General features: G+C 36.3%; 1 protein-coding gene across 1 annotated transcript in view; it reads left to right on the top strand.

The window, feature by feature from the left end:
- Nucleotides 1–218: 218 nt before the first annotated feature.
- The window catches only part of IKZF1 (IKAROS family zinc finger 1), a 95364-nt gene continuing 82191 nt past the window's right edge, over nucleotides 219–13391 (top strand). The window contains exons 1-2 of the mRNA XM_015816170.2: nucleotides 219–258; nucleotides 8934–9053. Of these exons, the coding sequence (XP_015671656.1) occupies nucleotides 219–258; nucleotides 8934–9053 (160 nt within the window). The remainder of the gene's footprint in view (nucleotides 259–8933; nucleotides 9054–13391) is intronic.

The following is a 13391-nucleotide window of genomic DNA, read 5'->3' as shown; positions in this document are numbered from 1 at the left end:
GCTCTTTTTAAAAGGATCAAGGTCTGTACCAGACTGATACCCCACAAATATGCAGAATTGGAAAGAAAGGGGGAAAACATTAGTCCTGGCAGATAATCTCATAGTTAAATAGCAATTCCTTTCTCTTTCTGTTCTCTCAGCTCTCTCCTGTGATTTTATATTTCACATTAAACTTAAAATTGTTCTTTTTCTCTTTTTTTCCAGATAATTTGAGGAAAATGGAAACAGATGAGACTCAAGACATGTCCCAAGTTTCTGGTGAGATGGGATATATAAAGAATATGACTTAAAAAGAAGTAGGGAATCTCATCCATCTTCAAATTTGTTTGGTTTTCTACAAGACCATAGCACTATTGTTATTGTCAGGACAGGTGCTTCAATGTTTTGTAATGACTATATGCAGATCAGGATATCATTAATGTTTACCACTTCAAACCTAGTAATGGATTTTTAAAAACAAAAATTGGGGGGAAAATGAAAAAGAAGCATACTTGTTGGTATGCACAGATCTTCCTTTCTCTCACAGAACAATAAGCCTATGTGACACATTTTAAATTCAAAACCATATTTAGATTTCTATTACAAGTTTTTTTTATATGAAACAGCAAATATAAACCAGAGAAATAATTTTATCTTATCTGTCAAGTACTATCTATCAATATTTTCTAAATTTAATGATCTTTAGTTTTATAATTAGTCTAAGACTGATTAAATTTCCTTGCTTAGATTTCCTTAGACTTGAATTCTCATTTTTTGCAGTGAAATTGGCTTACACAATTTTTTTTCTGAAAGGGATTTGTTACATCTGGAAACAATTGTAAGGGGAGACACTTGAAGGGGCATTACTGTTTGAGGAGAGAGAAAATAACATGCAAGTTGGAGATCTACTAAAGACCTGGGTATTTCATAATCCACTAGAGTTGGAATTTTAAATCCTTCTAGATACCTCTATGTTATATATTTCTAAACTATATAAAACATTTAAGAGACGGTCATTAAAAATGTACATATTAAAGAGCAAGTAACACTGTTACCCAAACGCAGAAGACAAAATTAAGATTTTTATTGTAGCCAAGTAACCAACATAGAATAGAATCATAAAATTGTAGAATCTTAGAAACACAGAATCATAGGGCTGGATGGGGCCTTGGAGGTCTTCCAGTCCAACCCTCCACCCAAGGCAAGAATCTTTATTATCCAGCTTTTCTTGAAAACCTCCAACAGTGGGGCACCCACAACTCCATGAGGCAAGCTGTTCCATTGGTTAACTGTTTTCACTATCAGGAAATTCCTCCTTAGTTCTAGGTTGGATTTCTGTTTGATAACGTTCTATCCCTTACTTCTTGTCCTGCCCTCAGGTGCTATGGAGAATAAATTGACTCCCTCTTCCATGTGACAGCCCTTCAAGTATTAGAACATGGCTAACATGTCATCTGTAAGACTTCTCTTTTTTAGGCTAAACATACCTAGTTCTCATAAGTATGCATCATGCAATTTAGACTCCAGACAAGTGGTGGGATTCAAATATGTGAACAACCAGTTCTCTGTGTGGATGCCACTTCTGGGCCTGGGCAACAAAAAATTAGCTAGCGTTCTAAGTGTGCAAACCAGCTGAATCTCACTCCTGCTCCAGACTCCTTATCATCTTTGCTGCTCTTCTCTGCATACTTTTTAGGATCCCAACATCTATTTGTATTGGAGTGATCAGAACTGGATGTAGTATTCCAAATACTATCCCCTCCTGTGATCTTGATTCTATCCCTCTGTTGATGTATCCTAGGATTGTATTGAGCTTTTGGCAACTGCAGCACACTACTGATTCATACTTAAGTAATGGTCCACCAGGAGTGTCACAGGCTCTACTGTAGAGTCCAACACTTTCTGTTCTGTACCTGTTCTTGTTTTTCCTACCTAAATGACTGGACAATCACTTTTCTGAAATGAATCTCCTGCTTGAGTGGGAGGTTGGACTAGAAGACCTCCAAAATCCTTTCCAGTTCTATTCTGGTTGATATTTATATCACTGAATTGCATCTTATTGCATAGAGTCCAATGCTCAAGCCTGTCAAGATCATTCTGAATCTTGAGTATATCTTCCAAACTGTAGCAATTCCCTCCAGTTTGGTGTTATCCACAAATTTGATGTGCCCCTTCAATCCTCTGATCTAGGTCATTTATGAAGATGTTGAATAACAGAATAATAGAGTTGGAAGGGACTGTGGAGATCTTTTAGTCCAACCCTCTGCTCAAGCAAGAAACCCAATACCATTTCAGACAAATGGCTGTCCAATCTCTTCTTAAAAACCTCCAGTATTGGAGCATCCACAACATCTGGAAGCAAGTTGTTCCACTAATTAAATGTTCTAATTGTCAGAAAATTTCTCTTTAGTTCTAGATCGGTTCTCTCCTTTATTAGCTTCCATTCATTGCTTCTTTCAGGTGCTTTGGAAAATAAGTTGACTCCCAATTCTTTGTGGCAGCCCCTTAGATATTTCAACATTGCTATCCTATCACACCTAGTCCTCCTTTTCATTAAACTAGACAAACCCAATTCCTGCAAACATTCTTAATATGTTTTAGCCTTCAGTCTATTAATCATCTTTGTTGCTCTTCTCTCTTTCTAAAGTCTCAACATCTTTTTTATATTGTGACCAAAACTGATGCACTGTTCCAATTATGGTCTTACCAAGACATTACAAAGCGGTATTAACACTTCACATGATCTTGATTCTATCCCTCTATTAATGCAGCCTAGGACTGCTTTGACTTTTTTTGGTACTGCAGCACCAAAAGTGCAGTGATACTCCACTAGGACTCCAAGATCCCTCTCATAGTTAATACTATTGAGCCAGTTACCACCTATTCTATATCTGTTTTGGTTTTTCTTTCCTAAAAGTAGAACTGTACTGGGCCCAAGATGAAACCTTGAGGTACTCCACTGCATTCTTCCCTCCACCAGGTCTACTTCATTGAAGGCCACACATCAAGTGTGGATAGCAGCCAACTGCATAACAATATAACAGGATAGAGTATAATTTTCAGAATGTCAGCAAGTATTACTGGTCTTCTCTTTATGTTAGACACTCTTAGGTTCTTTGTCATTGTTTAGGCTTTTTAATAAGGTTGTTTCTGTGATGTAGAAACCTCCAAATCACTCTTTAAACTCAGATTGCATTTTGAAAAAAAATGAATGTCCTTAAAAGCAGGTGATATGTCAATTGTATAAGACTTTTCAGATTGTCTTTTTTCAAATGGTGCAATAGATATCATTCTTCTGAATAAGATCTGTAGAGTTATATACAAATCTATAGTAGAACAGTTAGGGTTCTTCTTGGCACAGTTCACAGATCAGCACTTAGGATGCTTCTTAGCTATGTTCCCAGCCACTGTGATTCCAGGTTGCCAATATTATTATGCAATAGAACCTATTTACTTCCAGTTTGGCTATGTGAGTCAAAAGAAGTTATTTGAGACAGTTTGGTCTAGGCATCTTGAGAGAAAGTGAGAGAGATCATGAGTTCTAATTCCACCTTAGCCATGAAAGCTAGCAGGGTGACCTTGGAGCAGTCACTGTCTCTCAGCCTAACCCACTTGCTGTTGTGGAGAAAAATAGGAAGAGGACGTATCTTCACTGTATTGAGTTGTTTATTGAAGAAATAATAAAGGTGGGATTATAAGTAAGTAAGTAAGTAAGTAAGTAAGTAAGTAAGTAAGTAAGTAAGTAAGTAAGTAAGTAAATGAATAAATAACTAAATAAGTTTGTTTTCCATATTTCAATCAGTTACAATGTAATTATGTGGAACTTGGGGTAGATTGCTTTCCTTGCTGCAGAAACTCCTGCCTTATCCCATTCCTCAATACTTTAGTGTGCCCCTAGCCAGAATGCTGACTTTAGCAGTTTTCGTTATTGGGCTGGATTTCTCTTTAAGGTCCTTGGTACCTTCAGTGAAAGTAATCATGGACCATTCTTCAATACTTCTAATGGTTTATTGAAATGGCTGTGTTAAATTGCTTTAAACGTCTCCAATATAAATTACAGCCACTTGCTAACTTTCTGCCTGTGATATCACCTAGATCTCGCCTAGATTTATGTTTCTAATCTAAGCCTACATAATTACGTTTGAGTTATGTTTACTTTGTACTTTCCTTTCCACAGGCCTATATTAATATAAAATTTAATGTGGACAGGGAGGTTCGAAGAGTGAACCTAAAGAATTTTAAAATCTTGTATTTATATATAAGTGGCAAATTCAGCTAAAACCAAATTGAGGAGGAAATGAAATTAAATTTTTGCAGTATCTCATGTGTGTGGTTTCCTGTAAAAACACCTGCATCAGAAAGCAGGATAGGGCTTGGGTGGAGTAAGAATTAAGTTTTTAGCAAGTCTTTAGTAAGCCGGATGTTAGGAGAGGGACAACTGACTTGTGACATCACTTATTTTTCTCTAAGATTTGGTTTAAAAAATTTGAACAAATTAATAGAGAAAATTAGACCAAGATTACTAGAATATCTATTTAACAAAGAAATACTTTCCTGAATTCCAAGTGCAAGGGACAGACACTAGGCCTGGGCACATAAACAGCTTGTAAGCATCATAGAAAGAACTAGCTACCAATGTCTAGTAGTGGATATTCAGCATGAAATAATATAAACTGTATATTTTTACAATACTGAATGCTGGCTAAAAACAGCACCGCTGCACTAATCCATTATGACCTTGTTCATTATGGAATTGGTGAGTGCTTCAGCTCACAAGTTGGAAAAGGCAATGTACCTTGCCCAAAGGAAGACAATCTGAATTCTTTATTCACTGATTATTTTAAGTAGACAGAAAATAAAACTGCTTTTTTTAAAACTAAGGTTACCTTTGTATATTATGGGCAGTACAATGTTTATGAGAAGTCAGTTTTCACCAGAAACAATACAAATGAAAAAAAAAGATACTTTTGTTGCCAATTATCTCACACAAAAATTATTGTGAAGTTTACATTGTAAGTAGGCTAGTCAGCCCCACTAGGTATACCTGACTAGGAAAGCCACAGGAAAGACTAACACTACTTTTATAATAACAGAATTTTGCAGATCTGACTGTGTAGCTTATTATCTCCCTTCTTATACTCCAGTGAATCAGGGAGGCATATGCCTGAACCACTTCTGAATGTTATCTGTTTTGAACTTTAAAATTTTTAAAAGCTTCAGTCTCTTTTGTCTAGGTAACAGCTAACTGAACAGCATATTCATATTCAATAATTTTCCTTGCTCTTTACCAAATATATAAACGCAATTGGCTGATAATGGAAATGATTTTTGCTTGTTTGCTTTTGTTTTAACCAGAAGAGAAACAAACAACATGATTGCCAAAGGCAAGATTAGTAAAAAGGTTTATGAGGAGAATTCCCTGGACATTATGTAGTTTAGTTTTAGTTTAGTTTTATTAAATTTATACCCCGCCCTTCTCCCGGAGGACTCAGGGCGGCTTACAGCCAGCTTAAAAACAATAATACAATATAATACAAAATTTAAAAGTAATTAAAAATAGATATTCAATAGGCCGCTTATACTAAAAATTTTGTTAAAACCAATTTAAAATACCCCTAGGCCAGTCCTGCCCGCTGAAATAACCAGGTCTTAAGGGCGCGGCGAAAGGAGGGGAGATCCGGAATCACCCGGATCTCTGGGGGCAGCTCGTTCCAGAGGAAGGAAGTGTGCATGACCAAGGAAATAAATGGATTTTCAGTTCTTTCCAGTGAGATTTTTACTATCCATACTTTTACTTTTAATCAGCACCTAGTGTGCAAGTGCAATTTTGAATCAACATTTCCCAAGACTTGACATAAATCTTAGCCTGTGTTTGAACACAACTTTTATATGCCTTACAGCCCATGTTTACCAGATGGAACAAATGCTGATCTACGTGCATGGGAAATTTAGTAGAGAGATGCTGAATACTTACCCATCTGCAGTTCTCCCCCACAAATCCCATTTCCCTATCTCAAGGCTGGAGCTGTTTTGCCTTTGTAATTAGTTGAAAGGAATCTCTTGCCTTGCATATGACATTTCATTGAATGCTAGGTTTGTGTTAATTTGAATAGAAAGACATTTAAATAACTTTAAATCCATAATCATTACTATTTTTGGATATCAATGTTCAGAAACCACCTGTTACTGCAGCTGAGCCAGGACTGGTCCTTTTTTGTTTAGAGGAGGATTCAGAACGTACATTTCAAAGCATGTGTGTGTGTGTGTGTGTGTGTGTATATATTTCAAAATTTGGATTGCTAACAAAGAATTAAGGGAGAACTGGAGAGAGGGAGAGGGAGAGAACAGGAGAAAAGTAGAACATCCAGATTATGGATGTCAATAAATGTGCCATTATTGTACTGTGTTAAAAACTCCCATCAGGCATCTTCATTACAAGTGGCATCTTTAGCAAACTGTGATGTCATCAAAGTGCAATATTAAATAGGTGTGATGATCCTGATGTTTGACACAAGCATATAGAAGTCATAACTTGTGAAAACTTCTCATCTCACCCTAAAAGAACATTCTGTAATTTAGCATTGCAGAATATGCAATTATCAAGGAGTTGATAGAAACATTTTAAATAAAAATTACAATAATTAGTGATTTTAGTTTAAAAATGAGTGATATAAGATTAACATTAAAAATAGAAGATCGATTCCTGGGTATGAACATATTTTTAAAAAGACAACAAAGTGATCATCAGGAAGTATAAAACAATACAGTTTTAATAAATAAAACCAAGCTTTCGATGGCCTAAAAACTGCCATCATCGTCAGGGTATAATCAGCTTGGTTTTATTTATTAAAACTGTATTGTTTTATACTTCCTGGTGATCACTTTATTGTGATATATATATATATATATATATATATATATATATATATATATATATATATATATATATATATATATATATATATATATATGAGTGCTTTTTGAACACCCTGTCAGCCCAAATATGGGAGAGAGAGAAGTCTTTTGCCTGCATCAGCTCAATCCACAGCCATCCACAGGCAGCAGTCACTTAACTGCGACATCATATGTGTTTTTCAAAATTTGGATTGCTAACAAAGAATTAAGGGAGTACTGGGATAGCTATTTCTAACCTTATTTGGTTTTCATCAGCCAGACATACCCTTCCGAGATTCGAACCTGGGCTGTCTGCATGTTAAGCAGAAGTATTAGCCCCTTAGCCACAGGCTCTTTCTCACTTTGTTAGCTACAAGAGACAGGGGAAGAGGATGAGTGCTTTTTGAACACCCTGTCAGCCCAAATATGGGAGAGAGAGAAGTCTTTATATGTAGGTCTTTGGTTATTTGGGTTTTCTCCCGTGTAAAATTGGAAGTGTCTTGGCGACGTTTCGACGAAGTCACATTCGTCATTTTCAGGCTGGTGTTTTTGGCTTCATGCTTCTAGGAGCAATTTTATGCGGGAGAAAACCCGAATAACCAAAGACCTACATACAAACACCCGCGAAAACCTTAGAACATACACACGCACACACACACACACACACACATATATAAAATTATACATAGTGTTAGAAAAAAATGTTTCTCAAAAGGTATTAGAAACCAGGACCATATAAGATGTTAGATGATCTACAGATCACACAATGAGATGAATACATGTTAAGTGCCATGTTAATACATGTTAACAGATAAAATATATAATAACTCAGTGTGTATATTTATCACATTTAATGGATGTTTCTGCTTGGTAATTTGCATATCTTAGCCATATGCTAAGCTTTTTATCATGTGTACTCCTTAATAGGTCTTCAGTAAGAATCCATATTTAATAACTAAATAATAAATAAATAATTTCCTCTTCTTTATCACCTGAAGCTACTGTAATTTATTGCTGCTAATGGCAATGAAAGACTATGATTTTCCTCCTGTAGGAAAAGATAGGCCAAAATTATGGGAAAAGATACCTAAAGCACCATAGTTTCATCTTCTTGATTTGGAATAGCACATAAGTTTTATTGCATTGCATTGCATTGCATTAATATCATTTCTTTCCACTTCTGAAAGAGGTTAAGGTGTCATGTTCCTGTATGCATGTGTAGATGAAGATATGTATATATGCATGTGGGAAGGGGTATTGTGTATGCAAGGTTCTAGATAGGCATAGTTTCAAGTGTACTCAAGTTAGTATAGTCCCTGAATGACTGATTCAGATCCTGATAGTTCCTTCTGAATCAACATTATCTGTCCTTTTTTTATGAAATAGGAGTCTATGCCCAATAATCATTTGTAATACATATGAGCCATTCAACAAGTAATGTCTAACAGATAGAAACTTCCTAACAACATGGGACTGAACAACAGGGAAATTCTTCTACTTCCATTGCCTGTATAAATAGGAAAAGGATCAATAACATATTGGCTGACAAACGGAGAAAGCAGAATGGCTCCCTGCCTTAAAATAGCTGCAAATTTATTTTAAAATAGTAGATATATAAGATATTCCAAATTCTCCATAATCCAATTCTCCTTGTTCAGCTGTCTGATATATTAACTTGGTTGCTCTTAAGGCCATACAAATCAATATAAAAAGTTAATCATTACAACAAATGTTGTTGACTTCAATAGGATTTAATTGAAAATAGCCTGGCTCCAATTCAATGTGTTAAAAGAATTGAAAAGAACGATAAAATTATTTGCACTGTCACGTGATGTAAATGGAAGAAGCAGCAAATATTCTTACTAATCTTTAGGCTTTGTTCAATTCAAAATCTGTCTTTAGTTTTAAAATACTTGCCAATCAAAAACCAACATCATGATTTGCCTTGTTTTTTTATGGTCTTGGAATCACTATCAGTATTATCTGTATCTTATTTGAAAAGAAATACACAGAGAGCAGATACCTTTCCTAACTTAGTGGGATTGCTCTTTTATTATCAGGGAAAGAAAGTCCTCCAGTAAGCGATGCTCCAGACGATGCTGATGAGCCCATGCCTGTACCAGAAGATCTTTCAACTAGCACAGGAGGATTGCCAAATTCTAGAAATGAAAGAGTTTTGGGTAAGATTGTTGGTACATGGGTTGATTCTGCTTTGTCATGCATAAGGTGTTTCACTTATACTTGGGAAAAGAATATTTAAGTCTGTACTCTCTTTGACAAAGCCTCTTTTTCATGTTTCTTTTCTGTCTTAAATAAAATAAATGTTCAGATTTAAAGAAAATATCAGGCAACCCTCTAACTTAAAAAAAATCTGTTCAGTTTCCCCAAAATGATGTCATAATGAAGAACTAAATTTATAAAGGTATGGAGGAAAGCTAACTTGACTTAGGCTTTAAAATTTTAACATCTTTAAGTTAAACAGAGAGTGTACCTGGAATACTTATCTGTAATGCCAAGCCATATAAGTTTTTGGTCTTCAGTAAATGGATTGAAACTCACAGTTGGCTTCACTCATTGATGCTTTTTCTATTGTTCACATTTTTAAAAAGGAAGTGAGATAAAAGAAAAAGGATAGATGGAATGGGGAGAGGACAGTAAAAAGATTGCATTAGGGGAAGATAAAAGAGAGAAAAAAGATGGAGAAAACTACTAATGATTAATTTTAAATATAAGCATCTAAGGTAAAAATATTGCTTATCTAAATCCATATTATGGATTTCTTCCTCTATTTGTGTTCAAAATAAGAGAGTATATCCATATTAAAAAAAAGATAGCTAAGTGTTCAGTTAGTAAACACATGCACACACACGGACACACACACCTCCACTTAATTTAATGTGTGTATATGTGTGTGTGTGTGCATTTGTCTCCAGTGCATAAGCTCACAGTGTACATATATGTGTATACAGTATGTATATAGTATTTATGTATGCATACACATGCCCCTCTACTTGAGATTTACAATTCTGAATTCAGTTATGCAGAAGTCTAAACTTCAATTATTTGTTGCTTAGCTGGCAACAAAAATCAAAGCAAAGCCCCTTCTGACTTGAGATCAATCCCATTCTTGAGGGGAAAATGGCAAAGTCAGGCTGGACAAGGCAAGACTGACAGGCATAAGTTTGTTTGGAAACCACTGTTGTCCAGATGACTGAAGCCCTATTATTAGCAGGTGCTCATAAAGAGAGTTGCATGTCATTTCTTTATTGAAATAACTTGACTGGCTTCCAGTTTGTTTTCCAGGTAAAAAATCAGAATGGTTTAGAGTCAAAATAAGACCTTTTCACCTATAAATCACTCAAAAGTTTGGTGGTTCTCAATCTGCCTGATATTGATCCTGTTCAGACTGGGAAGTGTGCCTTTGTAGTGGCTGCATCTAGACTCTGAACCTTCTGTCTAGGGAGGCCTATCTCATTTACTCTCTACTGTAATGATAGTCCTTGTTGTTGTTAGTTGCGAAGTCATGTCTGACCCATTGCGACCCCATGGACAATGTTCCTCCAGGTCTTCCTGTCCTGTACCATCTTCTGGAGTCCATTTAAGCTCATGCCTACTGCTTCAGTGATTACATCCAGCCACCTCATTCTCTGTTGTCCCCTTTTTCTATTGCCCTCAATCTTTCCCAGCATTAGGCTCTTCTCCATTGAGTCCTTCCTTCTCATTAGGTGGCCAAAGTACTTGAGTTTCAACTTCAGGATCTGACCTTCTAAAGAGCAGTCAGGGTTGATCTCCTCTAGGTCTGACCGGTTTGATCGCCTTGCAGTCCAGGGGACTCGCAGGAGTCTTCTCCAGCACCATAGTTCAAAGGCCTCAATTCTTTTGCGCTCAGCCTTTCTTATGGTCCAACTTTCACAACCATATATTGCAACTGGGAAAACCATGGCCTTGACTATATGTACTTTTGTTGGCAGGGTGATGTCTTTGCTTTTTAGTATGCTGTCTAGATTTGCCATAGTTTTCCTCCCCAGGAGCAAGAGTCTTTTAATTTCTTTCCTGCAGTCCCCATCTGTGGTGATCTTGGAGCCCAGGAAGATAAAATCTATCACTATCTCCATTTCTTCCCCATCTATTTGCCAGGAATTGAGAGGGCTGGATGCCATGATCTTGGTTTTCTTAATGTTGAGTTTCAAGCCAACTTTTGCACTCTCCTTCTTTACCCGCATCAAGAGGCTCTTTAGTTCCTCTTCACTTTCTGCCATTAGAGTGGTATCATCTGTGATAGTCCTTAGTCCTTGACTTAAAGTATTTTTAATGGCTATTCAGTTACAATGGCACTGAAGAAAGTCACTTACAATCAATCCTTACATGAATATTGCAGTATCTTTGCAGTCACATGATTAAATTTTGGATGCTTGGCAACCAACCAACATGATGGTTGCCATGCCTTATGTCTTGATCACATTTGCAACCTTCCTGGACGGCTTCCAACAAGCAAAGTCAATGGGGGAAGCTGGATTTGCTTAATGACTGCATTACACACTTAGCAACTGCAACATAAAGATCATAAAATTGGGGGTAACTCATTTAATGACCACGTCACTTAGCAATGGAAGTTGGAAGTTCTTGTTGCAATTGTGGTTGTAAGTTGAGACTACCTGTAGCAACATTTCCAGAGGCCTTCAAAGTAAATTTGCTGCTTTATTATTTTTGTTTTTTTTTATCAAAGTTGAAGGGATCCTGTACATATTATTGTATTTTAAATATTGCTATGTTTTGATTGAATCTGCAAGCCACTACTTTACACTATACTATATAGAGGATAGATAATGGATAACAAATAGTATGTGTATGTGTATGTATACATAAAAACATACACACATAACTACACAAATTGTCCCATGTTTCCTAAAGTGCAGTTACACAAATAATTCCTTATGACAGTATTATGGCCATACTGGGAGATTTCATGCTTTGCTACATGTGAATGTGCATGTGTCTATGAACGTAGTGTGGTTTCTTCCCACTATGTTTCTTTTGATCCCATGATAAGTAAAAAAGAGATAAGACAAAACTTTTTATCATGACAGTTGCAGCACAGCCATGAGGAAACATTCTTGCACAGCAAATGGATGATGTTGTCAATATCTATAAAACATTTACCTCTTTATTTTCAGAGAAACAAGCAGAACTAATAAGTATGGAATGAATTATAGGTTTGATAATTCCTTTTATCACTATTCTGTAGTTTGGGATTGAAACAATTTTATCTCCTCAGATTTTACAAATAAATCTTTCATCACAAATAACAAGAATTATACCTTAAATATGGTCAATATTACCATTGGCTGATGAACTTTACCAATTGTTTAGAATTTTTATTTAGTTTACTCAAAGAAAAAAAAATGTTTATATCTGGAAAAGAATTAGATGTAGTAGACCACTACATATACCTTGGCCAATGGATCTCAATGGTAGGTGATACAGTAAAGGAAATTGAAATGTGGTTGCTAGGCATTCGGCAAGCTAAGCATAATTTTCAAGAACAGCCTCCCCCTATGCCTGAAGAGAAAAGTTTTTGATCAGTGTGTGCTACCGGCTCTAACATATGCCAGTGAAACATGGACACTAACCTCACAATTGATACAAAAGCTACAAGTGGCGCAAAGAGCCATGGAAAGATACATGCTCGGCATTACAAGGCAAGATAGTATGACTCGCACATGGATTAGAAAACAAACAAAAGTATACAATATCATCTAGAGAATAAAAGAATGGAAATGGAAGTGGGTTGGTCAAATAGCAAGAAGAACTGATGGCAGGTGGACTAAAGCAGCCATAGAATGGATTCCACTTGATAAAAAACGTCCACAAAAGAGACCTAAAACAAAATGGAGTGACGACATTAGCAAGTATTGTGGGCCCAATTAACAAAAGAAAGCTCAGGACTGTATTGGTTGGAAACATGCAGAAGAAGCCAATAGTGGATAGACAATAGCTAAAATGATGATGATGATTTAATTTACTACATTTTAACAAACACACAGTGGTTACCATATGAATACCTCAAGTTTGTGGTGATCATTTGTGATCATTAAAGAAAGAAAGCTTCTTTAAACGTTTTTTCAGGAGTTTTTTGCCATTCCAAATGATTTATGAAATATAAATATTGTTAGATCGCGCAGGCAGTAAGATACGAGTCGAGTGACAGTCAGCTCTCGGTTTATTGGCAAGGCATAAAGTAAATCCGGACTGCCATCTGGGCTAGGGGAGCCCTCTTTTATGGGATTCCCCTGGCTCGTAATCACACAATTCCATTGGTTGGTAAGACCCCGTTGCGAGTTAGCCAACCAGCAACGGGCATGAAACTGTATGCAGATGGAGAAGGGCAATCACCCTTAATGGGTGATCAGGATGCGCATAGGGGATTAAGGGGGGGGAATACAAAAGAACACAACACCCCTCCCCTCAAAGTTCTTGCTATCGTCCTTGATGAATAGTGGTTACATAGTCCTTCAGAT

The sequence above is a fragment of the Protobothrops mucrosquamatus genome, unplaced genomic scaffold (genome assembly GCF_001527695.2).
Source record: "Protobothrops mucrosquamatus isolate PMUCROS unplaced genomic scaffold, P.Mucros_1.0 scaffold408, whole genome shotgun sequence".
NCBI classification, from domain to species: domain Eukaryota; kingdom Metazoa; phylum Chordata; class Lepidosauria; order Squamata; family Viperidae; genus Protobothrops; species Protobothrops mucrosquamatus.
The sequence above is the reverse complement of the archived record's forward strand: the minus strand, read 5'-3'. Positions and strand labels throughout refer to the sequence as shown.